Source organism: Henckelia pumila, chromosome 2 (assembly GCF_033568475.1).
Source record: "Henckelia pumila isolate YLH828 chromosome 2, ASM3356847v2, whole genome shotgun sequence".
Lineage (NCBI taxonomy): Eukaryota > Viridiplantae > Streptophyta > Magnoliopsida > Lamiales > Gesneriaceae > Henckelia > Henckelia pumila.
The window spans coordinates 10,013,986-10,030,889 of record NC_133121.1 but is presented as its reverse complement, the minus strand read 5'-3'; the positions used below and the strand labels follow the sequence as shown (position 1 = coordinate 10,030,889).

Here is a 16,904-nt window from a genome sequence, read left to right as displayed (position 1 = left end):
ATGTGAAGGCTCAACCCCCAAGTTCGCTCAATTATATATTTATGACACTGATAACGAAATTTCAAATAGAATATATGCTGTCAGGTATTTTTTTTCTATATCCATTTCTTTTTATTAAATTGATGCATGCATTAAAATATATATTTTGTTAACTTTTATTGAATACGTGCTATTTTATGCAGGCAAAAAAATGTCAATAATGACCTTCATTTTGAGATAGTATATGATTTGAAATCAATGTTAGATGAAAATAATGTTTTGGTCAAGTCTTTTAGGATGGCCAGAGAAAAGATGATGGAGGAAGGGCGATCTGACGTGAAATTAAAGTTGATCGGTAGAAGAGGTCGAGATGCAAGAAGATATAATCTTCCTTCAACTTCTGAAGTTGCTGCACTGATCGTGGGAGATTTTGATCAATCTTTAGGTGATAGGGATATTTTAGTAGAAACACAAACAGGACAACTTAAACGTATCAATGAATTGAATGCTTCATACTTGGGTCTTCAATATCCTTTACTTTTTCCATATGGTGAGGATGGCTACAGAGAATATATCATTTTGTCTACTTCAAGTTCAAGTTCTCGGGGGAGAAAAAATGTAAGTATGAGAGAATTTTTTGCGTTTCGACTACATGAGAGGAATCATGAAGCATCTACAATCCTCTGTTCGAGAAGGCTTTTCCAGCAATTTGTTGTTGATGCATACACAATGATTGAATCTGCAAGGTTGACGTATATCAAGATGAATCAAAAGCAACTACGATGTGAAATGTACAAAGGCCTCCATGATGCTCTTTTGCGTGGGGAAACAGATGCATATACGCAAGGAAAATGAATTATATTGCCATCTACATTCACTGGAGGGGCCAGATACATGATTCAAAACTATCAAGATGCGATGGCTATATGTAGATGGGCCGGATATCCAGATTTGTTTATAACTTTTACATGTTAACCCAAGTGGCCTGAAATTGTTAGATTTGTTGAGGCTAGAGGTTTGAAACCTGAAGATCGTCCTGATATTGTGTGCAGAATATTCAAAGTTAAGCTGGATGGTTTGATTAAAGATATTCGTACGAACAAGATTTTCGAAAATGTTCAAGCAGGTAATGATTTAAATACAATCATTAAATAATAAATATTTTTTAATCTTGATTTGTAGAATACTAATTTTTTATAATAATTTCAAATTTGTTTATTAACCTTATTTCAGTTATATATACGGTGGAATTCCAAAAGCGAGGATTACCTCATGCACACATTTTGATTTTTCTCCATAAAGAAGACAAATTTCCAGGAACAGAGGCAATAGATGGTATTGTCTCGGCTGAAATTCCTGATGAGAAGGAGGATCCAATTTATTTTGCGGCTGTGCGTGATTTCATGATACATGGCCCATGTGGTGAAGCAAGAAAGCATTCTCCATGCATGTCAGATGGTCGTTGCACAAAACATTTTCCAAAAAACTTTGTTGACGTCACATCGATAGACGAGGATGGATACCCAATCTATAAACGTAGAGATAATGGGCTAACTGTTCTTAAAAATGGTATTAATCTGGACAACAGATATGTCGTTCCCCATAATCATTATCTGTTGGTTCGTTATGGAGCTCATATGAACGTTGAATGGTGTAACCAATCTCGAGCCATCAAGTATCTGTTCAAGTATATAAATAAGGGACATGATCGTGTGACTGCATCATTTTATCAGAGTGATAATGAAGAAAACTCGGGTAAGCATGTTGATGAAGTTAATATGTATTATGATTGTAGATATATTTCTTCATGTGAGGCTGTTTGGAGAATTTTTGGATTTGACATTCAGTATAGAGATCCACCAGTCGAGAGATTAAGCTTTCATCTCCCGAACGAACAAAATGTCGTGTTTTCTGATTTGGACCAGGTTGAAAATGTTCTTGATCGTTATTCTGTTACTCAAAGCATGTTTTTAGCTTGGTTTGAAGCCAATAAAAAATATCCTGAGGCAAGAGAATTAACATATGCTCAATTTCCAATGAAATTTGTTTGGAAGCAAGAATCACGTGAATGGGTTCCAAGGAAAAGAAGATTTTCAATTGGACGTATTTTTTTTGTTCCGCTTGGAGCTGGGGATTTGTACTATCTAAGATGTCTGTTGAACGTCATCCGTGGTGCAAAATGCTACGATGATATTTCTTTTGTAAATGGTGTTCAGTATCAGTCATTTCGCGATGCTTGCTATGGATTAGGATTGTTAAATGATGACAAAGAGTATATTGATGGTATCGTCGAGGCAAGTCAATGGGCTTCAGCTCAATCAATGAGAGTGCTTTTTGCTACATTATTGTCTTCGGATTGCATTAGTCGACCCGAAGTAGTTTGGGAGTCCTGCTGGACATACTTATCGGATGATATTTTGTACAGACAATGAAACTTGCTAAAACATCAAGGTAAAAACTATTTGTTGCTTGACATTTATTTTAGAATATGTTAAAAAATTGTTAATATCATTGTTTTTTCTTAGAATTGCAATTAAATGATGAGGAAATCAGGAATTATTCATTGGTTGAAATTGAGAAGCTTTTGAGAAGTTGCGGAAGAAGTCTCCGTGATTTTCAATCAATGTCATTTCCCGGTGATCAATATTTTGAGGCTTCACGAAACAGGTTAATACAAGATGAGTTGCGTTTTGATAGAAGATCTTTATCAGAAGAATATGATCATCTTCTTAAAAATTTAAACCGTGAGCAACGTCACGTATATGACACGGTGATGGATGCGATTAATTCAAACAAGGGTGGAATGTTTTTTGTTTACGGTTATGGTGGAACTGGAAAAACGTTCATTTGGAAGACCCTATCAGCAGCCTTGAGATCAAAGGGAGAAATTGTCCTAAACGTGGCTTCCAGTGGTATCGCATCTCTTCTTCTTCCTGGTGGAAGAACTGCTCATTCTCGCTTTGCAATTCCGTTTAATCCTAACGAAGAATCCACATGCAATATCAAATAAGGGAGTCCTCTGGCGGAACTCATTGTGAAATCCAAACTTATTATATGGGATGAGGCTCCAATGATGCACAAGTTTTGTTTCGAATCACTGGACAGAAGCATGTGTGACATACTGAGGTTTTCAAATCCTTTAAGCTTTCAACTCCCTTTTGGAGGCAAACCAATTGTATTTGGTGGTGATTTTCGACAGATTTTGCCAGTTATTCCGAAGGGTAGCAGACAGGATATTGTTCATGCCACTATTAATTCGTCATATTTGTGGAGACATTGCACAGTATTGAGATTGACTAAGAATATGCGACTTCGGAATTTGGCTTCTGATGAAGATGGTGATGAAATCAAGAGATTTTCTGATTGGATTTCGAATATAGGAGACGGAAAAATTGAAGAAACAAATGACGGCTATGCGGAGATTGATATTCCAAATGAAATGTTGCTTAAAGACATCGATGATCCTATTGCAACAATCTTCAAGAATACATATCCGTTGTTTGGTAGTACAGTTTGTGATACAACATACTTCCAGCAGAGAGCTATATTAGCACCAACTCTGGATGTTGTTCAGTCCATAAATGAATACATGATATCAATGAACAATTCGGAGGGAAGGATGTATTTAAGTTCTGATTCGGCATGTCATTCGGACAGAAATGTTGATTTATTGAATGACGTTCATACTCCCGAATTCTTAAATGGAATTAGATGCTCTGGAGTTCCAAATCACGAACTAAATTTGAAGGTTGGAACTCCTGTTATGTTGCTGCAAAACATAGATCATTCTCTTAGATTATGCAATGGTACTAGATTGGTTATCACGAGGCTTGGAAACCATGTTTTGGAAGGAAAAATTCTTACAGGAAATAATGCAGGTCATAAAGTTCTTATTCCAAGAATGTCATTGACCCCTTCTGATCCAAGACTTCCTTTCAAGTTTCAACGAAGACAATTTCCCCTAATTGTTTCGTATGCAATGATAATTAACAAAAGTCAGGGACAATCATTATCACATGTTGGACTTTTTCTGAAGAAGCCTGTTTTCAGTCATGGCCAGTTGTACGTCGCTGTATCCAGGGTTACAAATCCGAAGGGCCTCAAAATTTTAATATGCAATGTAGACGGTAGCCAAAAAAACTCAACGACAAATGTTGTATTTAAAGAAATTTTTCATAATTTGAAATATTTTTTTGGCACATTAATATCTTCACTATGAAATTTATGGTTTACTTATTACTGCACAACAAAAAAAAAATTATATTATCTAATTTTTTTATTTATTGTATATGAATAACACTCCGTGCATCGCACGGGTGAAATACTAGTTAATTAATTAAGATAAAATAGGGAAAAATTCAACATGTATCAGTAATATTTTATACCTTTTCAATCAAACATTTACATTTGCATTAAAGAAGTAATAAATTTTAAAAGTTCTTACAAATTTTGTAACGACGTCGTTTTATAGTGATCCTTGGCCCAATTGAATCATTCGAGTGAAGACGTAGTTAGGGCCCTAGTGTTAAAGAATATAAATGGGCTGGTGCTTAGCCAGTACACCCCAATGCGATTGAAATAGTTTCTCCGGAGGGCGTTTGGCCCCATTGGCTTTTTCCGGCAAATCCAAATGATAATGATTTTTAAATCTCAATATATATAGGCTGCGTTTACTTGCCTTGATAAATGAAGGATTACATAGTTAATATCGACTAATCCTATGTTTACTTGCAAAATTGAAAAAAGGTATAAATCTTTTTGTCTGTTAATGATAAGATTCATATATGATTTTTAGTCCTAAATTTTTCATGGGATTATAAATCTTTACAAGGTGAGAGAGTGATATTTTTTTTTAATACATTCAACTAAACATATTATTATTTATCCATAACCACTCTACATCCTATTAAATTATCTTAATAATCATACTTTAATCTATTTTTGTTCAATCTCATCATTTAAAGTAAACACATCCATGCATATAGTATAATCAATCATTACTGTTTTGAGTGATCATTTCAAATCATTTTCTCAAATAATTTTTCAAATCTAAATTTTTCCGTTCAAACACAATCGAAAGAGTTTCAATATTAGTCAATTTTATTCTTACATAATTCCTATTTTTATTCCGGGAAAAATTTTGATGACGAGCTGGCGTCATTAAGGGGTGAGTGCAAAAGACTCGGCGAGGAAGGTGCTAAGGCCCGAGATGATTTTCTCAAGTCGCAAAAGGAGCTTGAAGAGAAATCCAAAAAGTATGATGCAATGTGTAAGGAGATGGAGCTACTTAGGGGAAAATATTTCCATGAATCGGAGACCGGTGAGACTTTTCTCAATTCGTCAATAGGCAAGAATCTCTTGCAAAGTACCGGAGAAAAAGCAATTGAAGGATATCGAGCATCCACAGCTTTTAGAGATGAAGTGATTCAGCGGGCGATTGTTATTCATGACGAAGTTGTCGTGGATTGTCGCAAAGAACTACGGGATACTCAACTAGTTCCGGAGGAAATTATTATGATGATTCACCCTAAAATTCCGGAGCCTAGTACTGCAAGAGTTGAGGATGACTCGGAACCTCCCTTAGGAGATTTATTGGGAGGTCTGGGTGATGAGGAGATGATCGAAGCTTTGCGTTCGAATTTTTAGCTTATACAATCAATAATGACTGTGTGTGTCATAACTACATGAAGACTACCCATTGGAGCCGTGGAGCAGTTTAGTTTTATTATTTCTTGCCACTTTTGGGCAGTTTTTTTTTGTAACAAAGTCAAAGTTATAGACTTTGTTTGTTCTTTTTGTCGATTATCATATCTCTTTTGCAATTTGAATTTGCTATTGCACACTTGTTTGATGAATAAAATACTATCGCTTTAACATTGGAGTACTTGGGAGGGGATCAATCTCCCAAGATTTTGTCTCATGGGGAATTCCTAAACCCACTTGGTGCGTGGTGAGGTATCCCGGGACTTATAATATTATTATGTCGTCCTGACCTCTTACAGCGTCATAAGTTCAAATGTCCCATGGGGCTGGCCAAGCCTCTTATTGTTGGGAATTTTTTATGACTGCTAGGGTTTATGACGTTTATGTCGTAAGTAAGCGTTAGTATAGGAGAGGAGATATGATATGCATTCGACAAAGTAATCTGTTTATATAACAAAATAATCAAATTAGTAGAAAAACGTATCACAAAATTGTAATATGAAAACATAAGGAAAATATGCTAAAAAAGATAAATTTAGCCTATTATTGGCGAGAGTTGCAGTTTATGCATAAAACTTCTTCAGGTTGGCCACGTTCCAAGGCCTGGGAAGTATTCTTCCATCTGAATGTTGGAGGCGATATGTTCCCATCTTCACAATCTCAATTACTTTGTAGGGGCCTTCCCATTTCGGATCCAGCTTGCCTACGGACTTCAAGATGTCAGTTTTTCTTAATACAAGGTCTCCGACCTGGAAAGATCTTGGCTTGACTCTATCATTGTATGCTTTAGTCATACAAGCTCGATATCTCTCGGCTCGTGTCGAAGCTTCATCTCGCAGTTCATCCACCAAGTCCAATGAAATTCGGAGGGCTTGGTCATTTCCAGATGAAGTGTACTGTTTCACTCGCCATGATTGCTCTCCAATTTCGGCAGGAGCCACAGCTTCCGCTCCGTAGGCCAGGTTGAAAGGAGATTCTCCAGTTGAAGAGCGTGGAGTGGTTCGATATGCCCACAGAACACTTGGCAACTCATCCACCCATTTTCCTTTGGCATTGCCGAGGCGTGTTTCGAGGTGTTGTAGAATGGTCCGGTTGGTGACCTCGGTTTGCCCATTTGCTTGAGGATTTCCAACAGAAGTGAAGAACTGCTTGATAGAGAGTCCTTTGCACCAGTCTTTTATCTTCGCTCCAGAGAATTGAGTTCCATTGTCTGAAACCAAGGTTTGAGGAATGCCAAATCTGCATACTATATTCTTCCATAAGAAATTTATTACATCTCTTTCAGATATTTTGGCCAATGGTTCCGCTTCGACCCATTTGGTAAAATAATCTACAGCAACTATCAGAAATTTTCTTTGCCCAGTAGCAGGAGGAAAAGGACCTACCAAATCCATTCCCCATTGAGCAAAAGGTAAAGGACTCTCTAGGGGCTGCAAGATTGTAGCCGGTTGGTGATAGAAGTTAGCATGCTCTTGACATGCGTGGCAATGTTTCGCTAACTCGATAGCGTCTTGTTTCATTGTTGGCCAAAAGTATCCTTGGCGTAACGCTTTCCCCGCAAGAGCTCTGCCGGCTAAGTGATTCCCACAAATTCCTTCATGAATTTCACGGAGCACATAGTTTCCTTTGGCTGGCATTAGACACTTTAGGTAAGGTGAAGAGAAACCTCTTTTATACAGTTCTCCGTCAATGATCGTGAATCGAGCAGCTCGCACTCTAAGTTTTCGAGCTTCTATTTGGTTAGCGGGTAGGTTACCCCGCATCAAATAGTCGATTATTCCATCTTTCCAACTATGTTCTTCGCTGTCAGCACAGAAGATTGTAACATCACTTCCATCAGTTTTTTCTTTGCCATATGTTAGGAATGTAATTTTTCTGCTATCAATGTTGGCTAAAGAGCTTGCTAACTTGGCGAGACGGTCTGCTGACTCATTTTCCCCTCTAGGTATCTGCTTTATATCATAGCTGTCTAAACGCTAGAGAAGCTCATTCACTTGAGTGAGGTATTCAAGCATTTTATCTTCCTTTGCTTCATAATTTCCATTAACCTGACTGACGATAAGTTGGGAGTCACTGTGTATCGTCAGTCTTTTTGCTCCAACCGACAGGGCCAATTTAATTCCCATGATGAAAGCTTCATATTCTGCCTCATTATTCGTTGCAGGGAATAGAAATTTGACGGCATATTGAAATTTATCTCCCTATGGGCTCTCCACAACTATACCTGCACCGCTTCCTGTAGAGGTTGATGACCCGTCGACATAAACCATCCATGTCTGGGTGGAGCTTTCTTCTTGAGTTACTGTCATCTCTACTAGAAAATCAGCCAGAATTTGTGCTTTAATCGCTGGACGCGGGCGATATTCAATTCCATATTGGCTCAATTCGACAGCCCACTTAACCATTCTTCCTGATGCTTCAGGACTGGAGATAATTTGTTTGAGAGGGTGATTGGTGAGGACAATTATTGGATGAGACTGAAAGTAAGGACGTAGTTTTCTCGCTGCAGTTACCAAAGCCAGTGCCAGTTTCTCGATCTTTGTATATCTTAATTCTGCTCCTTGTAAAGTTCGACTGATATAGTACACTGGTTTGTGCTCACGTCCTACTTCAGATACCAATACTGCACTTACCGCCTCCGCAGATATTGCTAGATAAATCAGCAGGGTGTCACCCTCCTTTGGTTTTACCAACAATGATGGAGAGGTCAGATGTCTCTTCAACTCTTCAAATGCTTGCTGACACTCTTCTGTCCATCGAAAGCCTTTTCCACTCCTCAACAGTTTGAAGAATGGTAACCCCTTGTCTGCAGATCTTGAAATAAACCGGTTGAGGGCGGCCAAACGTCCTGTTAATTCCTGGATGCCTTTCACACTTTTCGGAGGATTCATGTTCAGAATTGCTTTAATTTTTTCAGGGTTGGCCTCTATTCCTCGTTCTGATACCATGTAACCAAGGAATTTGCCTCCTCGTACGCCAAATGTGCATTTGTCCGGATTGAGCTTCATCCTATATTTTCTGAGTATACTGAAGCATTCCTCAAGATCTTCCAAGTGATTAGATGCTTGAATACTTTTGACCAGCATGTCATCTATATAAACTTCCATGTTATGTCCGATCAAGCGTTCGAACATGGTATTTACCAGACGTTGATAGGTAGCTCCAGCATTCTTCAGTCCAAAAGGCATAACATCATAGCAATAAATCCCCCTATCAGTGATGAAACTTGCTTTTTCCTGGTCTTCTGGTGCTAGACCGATCTTATTGTATCCTTGATATGCGTCAAGAAAAGTGAGTAGCTCGCATCCTGCTGTCGAATCGACTAACAAGTCAATTCGTGGGAGTGGAAACGGATCTTTCGGGCATGATTTGTTGAGATCAGTGAAATCTATGCACAAACGCCATTTTCCTCCAGGCTTCGGTACTAACACAACATTTGCAAGCCAATCTGGGTATGAAACTGGCCTGATGTACTTTGCCGCTAAGAGTTTCTCCACTTCTGCGGCTATATGCCGATTTTTCTCTGGACCAAATGCTCTTTTCTTTTGCTTCACAGGTTTCATTTTTGGATCAACACGGAGGTGATGGAGTGCATGTTCATGAGGTATTCCGGGCAGAGGTTCATCTCCCCAGGCAAACACATCCAAGTTGAGACTGAGAAAATTTTTCAACTTCTCTTCTAACTCATGAGGTAATTCGGTCCCGATCTTTAGGGTTTTCTTGGGATCAGTTGGAATGATTTCCACATGTTTCAGAGTTTCGGTTGCTGTTATTCTTTCTTTGCTCTCGGCTTCCTCATCCACCAAATGTATTCCATTTTCACGTAAAAATTTTCCAGGTTTCGGTGTTCTTTCCTCGCTAGATACTTGTCTTTTACGATTTCCTGATGAACCCCGCAATGTCACTGCATGACATTCTCTGGCTAGACGATGGTCACCAACGGATTCTCCTACTCCTCCTGGAGTTGGAAACTTCAGCTTCATATGATAGGTCGATCCGATGGCTTGGAATATATTAAGACTTGGTCGTCCCAATATCACGTTGTATGCAGATGAAGCCTTTACTACAAGGAATTTCACCATCTTAGTAGACCGTTTGGGGTAAGAACCCAAGGAGAGAGGAAAAGTTACTTCTCCTAAAGCTTCAACTATTTCTCCGGAAAATCCAACTAGTGGAGTGTTGACTGGAGTTAACTGTGCATTACTAATACCCAATTTCACGAATGCATCATGAAAAATTATGTCGGCCGAACTTCCTGAATCAATTAGAATTTTCTTTACCCAAAAATTGTAGATTGTGGCTGAGATGATTAAAGCATCATTATGGGTACCCCGAGGGTTCTCCAGATCTTTGTCACTGAATGTTAATCCCTCTTGAATGGTTCCAATTTCATATATCGACAAGGATGTGGGGATAGATAAATTGTTGGTTCCTTTTGCTGCCCGTAGAAGGGCTTTTCTTGCATTGTTCGAGTCGCCACAAGCAGGCCCCCCAGTGATTACGGCGATTACCCCTCCCGAGGGCAAATTTTCATCAGCTCGCTCATGCTGCTTCCCAGTTTCATCATGGCGCTTTTGATAGTCACGTTTTGGTTGTTCGTCTCGACGCCTGTCATCTCGCTTTTCACCGCGGGATTTGTCCACAAAATTCCCCAAATGTCCGCGCTTTATGAGTTTTTCAATTTCTGCTCGTAAACTGAAGCAATCTTCAGTAGTATGACCTTTATCTTTATGAAAATGACAGTACTTGTCCGAACGCTGGCGCTTTGTGTTATTTTGCATTGGGCGAGGGGGACGCAACAATCCTTGTTTTTCAGCCACTACTAATATATCGGTCAAACGTGCGTTGAGGGGCGTATTCTGGAAGCGGGGGCTCTGTGCTGTTCGCTTCTCGTCTCGTTTTCTAATATCTTGCTTATCTTCTTCCCTCTTTCTTTTATTCAGGTATTGTGGTTCTATAGATTCTTCAACCCGTATGTATTTCTCGGCTCTTTCCAGTAATTCCTCTAAGTTTTTGGGCGGCCTTCCCGCTATTGATTCCTTGAACTTTCGATGGCGCAAATTTTGTTGCATTATTCCAGCTAACAAATCATGGTTCACGTGTAAGACTTCGTGCACTGCATGAGTAAATCGTCTAACATAGTCCCTCAAACTTTCTCCTTCTTTTTGAATGACTGTGAACAAGTACGCTGCTGTCTTCGGGTATTTCTTGTTAATTGAGAATTGCTGGAGGAAACAGTCAGTAAGTTGCTCCAAATTGGCAATAGATCCCGAGGGTAACTTATTGAACCATGTGAGTGCTCTTCCTGATAATGTTGTTCGAAAGATTTTACAGTACGCAGCATCTGTGATATCATACAAATCTGCTTTCGCGTAGAATTTGTCAATATGGTCTTGGGGGTCATTTGTACCATCGAACTCAGGTAAGCTGGGGATTTTGACTCCCTTTGGTAATGCTTCAGATAATATGTCATCAGTGAAGGGGCTTCGACATGACGGCAAAATTGCGGACATATTCTCTCCAGTTACATGTATGCGAGATCCATCCTTCCGAGTTGGATTAGTGATCTTGTTTTCGCCAGAAGTGTCATGAACTGTGTGAACACTTGCTTCACCGTCTTTCTGAGTAGTATTTTTCTTGGTCTCCCCTTGATCTTTATCATTCACTTTAGACTTATCTTTATTCGGGTCTTCGTTATTAGGTTCACGAGATGACGAGCCTTCAGTCTGAGCCTTTTTCTTGCTGCTTTTGCGCTTACGGGTTTCTAGGTACTGAGCAACTGCATCTTTTGCTGCAAGTGCTGCTGTGTTTTCCATTAGCTCAGCCAAGTATTCATGAGTGAGAGTAATACTTGGTGGTGCGTTTCCATTGTTATTAATTTCTTGAGACATTTTTGGAGTAATATGTGTTCTCAATGACGTAGTGAACGGTTTCCCACAGACGGCGCCAAGCTGATGTAGCCAAAAATCACTTGTATATGACACGTTGCTTCCGCAGATTCCGGAGTATCAACGTCTCCTTGTATGTTCCTGGTGGAGATCTTCAGTGGGTTGTTCCTATGTCACAAAACAAAGTCAGAGGAGCCGGGAGGGTTTCCGGCGAAGGCACTCCGACGCTCAAGTCAGTTATTACTCAAGGAATAATAATCAAGAGTAGAGCGATATAGTGCTCAAGAAAGTGTGTACCTTAATAATGAGGTGACTTGAGCTATTTATAGATGTTTGGAGAGCTTTTTGGGCTTAAGCCTCTTATGGGCTTTTTGTAGAAATCAGGGCCTGCTCGAATTAAATATATATTATATTTAATTAAGCTTGGGCCTTAAAAATATTCGGAGTGGACCTTCATGATTGGGCTCAGGCCCAGTTGATTTTTTAGGTGTAACCTATCACTAACAATCTAGATATATCCAAAACAAAAGTGCCTAAGAAGAAAGAGCACAAGTCGAAAAACCATTTTGAGCAAACATCAATTGTTTATTAAATAAATTCTTCTAGGGAAAAAAGACTATAATTTGACGGATATAGTTCTTCTATTTAAATGTACATATGTCGTATACGTCCCTTTTATCAAATGTATTTTAAAATTTGACATATCTTTATTATCATATTGTTATTTATAATGTCTATTAGTACATAAATTTCATTTATATATATAGAAAACAGAAAACATCATATTCGAGAAATAGTTTAAAAACAATGGGCACTCATGTGGAATGGGGTCCCTTCGGGTCAATTTTTTTAGAGAAATAGTTTAAAAATTCATATTCCATTTTCTCATTTCAAAATTTCAAAATTTCAAGACATTTTTTTTGGATTCCTATATTGTCTTCATATTCCATTCAAATTTATTGTCTTTTGACATTTTCTTTTATCAGAAAATTATATTTTCAATGTTTGAAAATTAATTTAATGATAATCAATGCTTTTTTTATTATATTTTAGAATTATTTACTATTGATTTATTAAGAATAAAAAATATATCATACGCGTTTTATCTATCTCAAATATAATTTCTACGACGCACACGCACGTGCTTTCTTCTAATATTTTTAGAATACCGAACATATAATTTTTTTTCCCCTATTTCAATCGAATCCGCACGAAAATAAATTCGTCATCAACCCCATGGATTAAAAAAATTCAGTAGCAAATTCACTTACCTTTTAATTTGGAATATGGACTATAAGATTATTTCAATATGCTTGAGTAGAAAATACAAATATAGAAGAAAACAATTTAAGCAAGCACTAACTTCTCTCGATTTCCCCCAAAATTTTTGGGGAATTCTCTGTTTGCGTATCATTTTCTTTTGTTTTTCGTTAGGGATATTTGGTGAAAAAGGGTTTTTTGTTAAAAAAAATTATATCAAAATCCAAGAATTGTGTGAACAAATTAAATATTGCCTGAAAACCTAAAACCTATATAGACATTAACCACCAGTCTAGACGACCTAAGAATGTTTCGACCCTGCATGGATGGCAGCATTCAGGCAAAGTCTGCCGTTGACACGCCGCCTCCGCCTCCGGCGCCACCGTCTCTTCCGACACCCCAAACTCCGCATGCGGTGTCGGAGGATATCATGAGAAAGTTGGATGAGATTGATGAGCTGTTTGAGTTCAAGTCTCCGGCTATCTGGCAATATCCACCACCACCACCACCTCCTGAAGACGAACAACAAAAGACGACATCAGAAGAGGTCTCCGATCGCTTGGAGCCGGATGTTTCGTCGATCTCTTCCAACATGAGCGATCTGCTGGTGGCATCACCTAATCAATCAAAAGCTGGTGAAGATTGCAAGAATTCTATCTAGGTGAGATTGTAGAATCATGTCCATAATTTATTTCGAACGTGCCGATCGAAATAGACAGTGTGGGAGTAAATCTAAGAGTCGATGGAATCGCGGGTTTCCTTTATTGGTATTTCAAATTGTTGAGTTTCTTTCAATATATATATCGTACGTAGACACATATATAGTGCATGTATGAAACATGGAATGTTTGTATGCTTTTTAATTGTTCGTGATATTTTAATGATTACTAAGAACAAAAACTATTGGTAGTTTTTTTTAAGATGATGCAACTAATTATTTATATAAAGAATATTAAGTGTGAGACGGATCACGTCTACCGTCTGATCATATATAGAATTGAAAAGTTATATATATTTTTTTTTTGCATAAAAAGTAATTTGTTGAATCGTATAAGAAATTTGTCTCGCAAATTAAATTCAACCAGCAATACAGCCTCGCAAGAGTTTTGTAAAATTAAATTAATTTCACCATTATTTATAAGGATATTTAACAAAATTAATTATCATCCCTTAATCTTTTAGACATATGAATGCTCCTAGGTTTTGGCACTCAAACTTAATTGGGTAAAGAAGAGATTTTCATTACAATATGTCGACATTGTTTCCAACTTTTTAAAGCACTTATATTGAATATAATCGATAATGTATAATATTAGTTTTCAATATTTAAAATTTTAAATATACAAAAATAATATATATTTATATAATATAATATAATTATGAGACAAACATAATTACAAATAAAAATTTATTCTACATAGTTACATTTTACATCATATTTAACATAGATGCACTTGTTTGCGTGCCAAAAATTGATATTGATTGTCCTCGAATGAGTATCCAAGTTGGTGGAGTAAGTGAGCTCTTGATCAGAAATCAGGAGTTCGATTCCTCTTATCAACGCTTTCTTGGACTAGCATGTACAGGATTTGTCCAGTGCGATTTACTTGACTAGTTTGCAGCGTTAGTCTGAAGGTTTATCTTATGCACACCGAAATGCAACGGTTGCAGCCTGCGAGTTCCCACATCGTTAAAAAAAATAAAATGGCTATCGATTAACGAAAAAAGAGGTCGAGAGTCGAGACTCCGGAACAACAACTTAGGCGACGGTGTCTTCTTTGCTAGTCGATCTGGATTGATACTTGAGTTCCGGAAAAAAAAAATTAAAATTTTCGATATTCAAATCAAATTCGATTTCAAAATAGAACTAATTCGAAACTTAAAATTTTCTTAATATTTGGAGCGATGTGGTTCCTTGTCCAAAGGCAATCTTACATTTCTTTTTAATTTATTTTATGTTGTATTTCATAGCTTTAATTTAATTGAGATATAAAAACTATCTTACAAGCTACAACAAAAATATTATATATATCATCGAGTTCAAAGTCCGGCGATACTACTGTGAGCAAAGCAAAAGCAATCCCATAGAAAACGAATGGCTAGAATTCAACCGCAGCAAAATCCAACAATGGCGACGCTCTCCAATTCTTCATCCAATCGAATCTACACCATATCCTGCAAGCCCCTTTCCCCATCTCTTCTCTATCTGCGCCGCCTCTGCAGAGCTCCGCGCGCCGGACGCAAATCCTCGAAACCCAATGGCGGTTTATTCCTCGTTCGCGCCTACATGGAGGAATCGGCATCCATTTCGGGCTTCGCCAGCAAATTGATCGGAGCACTTCCGGTGGTTGGGCTATTCGCCAGAATAATCAGTGACGAAGGAGGTGTGGGAGGAGATCTCATCGATTTCGCGGAGTTCAGAAGGAGAGTGGGGAAGAAGTGTTCGGTGAATGATTCTAGAGCTTTCTATGACTTCCAGGATCGACACGGGAAGGTAATTTGTTTTTTTTTCTCACTTTGATTTTGTGGTGTAAAAATTAATGGAGGAAATTGACGTGGGATTGGCTTAGACAGGGGAGCCTCTGAATGTATTGATGTGCTGCTGGCTAGCTGCTGTTGGTGCAGGTTTGCTCAAATCTGAAGAAATACTGGAAGGCGTGGCCAGGCTACGGATTTCCGAGGATATCGAATTCGAAGAGGAAAATTTCATTGCTATGATGAATGAAGCAAGAGAGGTAATTAGTATTATCATATCATGTTGTCATTTGATTAGTTTGAATCTCTTGTTTCAACTGCCCAAACGGACATGACAATTAAAATCATTATATGTAGTTTGAATCTTTGGCCCCATCTTGTAAGATGGAGCAATTCATACTTAGTTTAGATGCAAAGTAGTTTGAATCTTTGGCCCCATAAAGTTAGATACTCTTTAAGGGATTGATTGTTGGTTGTGTTCCTCTTCAGAGGAGAGCGAAGTCAGGCTCCCTTTCGCCAACAATTCCTATGGAATATCGAGTAGAGAAAGCTCTTGAAGCCATTTATGTCTGTTGCTTCGGGGGAGATCCTATCGAAGAAGAAGAAGACGTAGCGGATCTATCTGTGATGCTCAATGCTGTGTTCCCCACCATCGGACAGCGAGAGATGGATAGAATCGTGAGAGAGAAGGCGACGAGACTCGCGGAAGGAACCGACGAAATCAAGATTCCGGAGAAGAATAAGCCATTGCCAAAAGAAGCTGTGCAGCTGCAAATGAAGGACTTGCAGTTTTTGAGAGACGGGGGAGACGCGACCTAATAAGGTCTTGTGTTCACTCTGGAATTCGATGCTGATGCGAAAATATTTTGCATTTCGCGAAATGAATGAATGTAATGTTGCTTGCGGATGAGTAACTGGGAAATGGAGCTTAGAATGAGAGCCAGAAAGAAAACTGTGTTTCTGCGGGATTAAGATGTTTTATATTTGTTACCTTTTTTTAGTATCCATTTGACAATGTCCCGAAATAGTTTCATGGGATCAAGTTATGTATGTGAATCAGAGAAAAAATAAATATCAAAAGGAGATCTAAAGTGCCTGAACAAAAGAACACAACCAGCCAATTGTTCTCTGCTTCAATTTAGCAGCAGCATTTGCACAGATGTAAAACCCCTCACAAATTGAGGTGGTACAAAACAAGATCAGATTAATAGTTTGATGGCAAATACAAGTGCAGCTGATTTTTTTTTAGATTTTTTTTCTCGAAACTTGGTGTCAAATCCAACTGTCACGTGATGATCGTCTCGATTGGCTGTCATGAAAAATGTACAGTTCTTCTTACGAGGAAATGGAACGATATTGTGATTTTGGTAATAATAACTTGATTTTCTGCTTATAAATTTAGTAAGTGATAGGATTCAGGACTGAATTTTATTTATTTTCCAATTTCCACATAGCATATTTAATTTTGATATAGGTTGTTTCATATAATTTAAATTTAAATTTTTATTAGAGCTTATGTTTGATTCTTTTATTTTAATATTTTATTTTTTTCACTAACAATTAATTAATTATATAAGATTTTTTGTAGCTTATATATAT

The 16,904-nt window shown here is 37.9% G+C and overlaps 1 protein-coding gene and 1 pseudogene across 1 annotated transcript; both read left to right on the top strand.

Moving 5' to 3' along the window:
• Positions 1-276: 276 nt before the first annotated feature.
• Positions 277-4,198, top strand: LOC140877197 (uncharacterized; annotated as a pseudogene).
• A 10,686-nt stretch (positions 4,199-14,884) lies between these two features.
• LOC140884396 (photosystem I assembly factor PSA3, chloroplastic) lies at positions 14,885-16,419 on the top strand. Its single transcript, XM_073291135.1, has 3 exons — positions 14,885-15,324; positions 15,401-15,565; positions 15,795-16,419. The coding sequence occupies exons 1-3, from the start codon at positions 14,926-14,928 to the stop codon at positions 16,122-16,124; spliced, it is 894 nt and encodes a 297-aa protein (XP_073147236.1). The 5' UTR covers positions 14,885-14,925; the 3' UTR covers positions 16,125-16,419.
• The last annotated feature ends 485 nt before the right edge of the window (positions 16,420-16,904 follow it).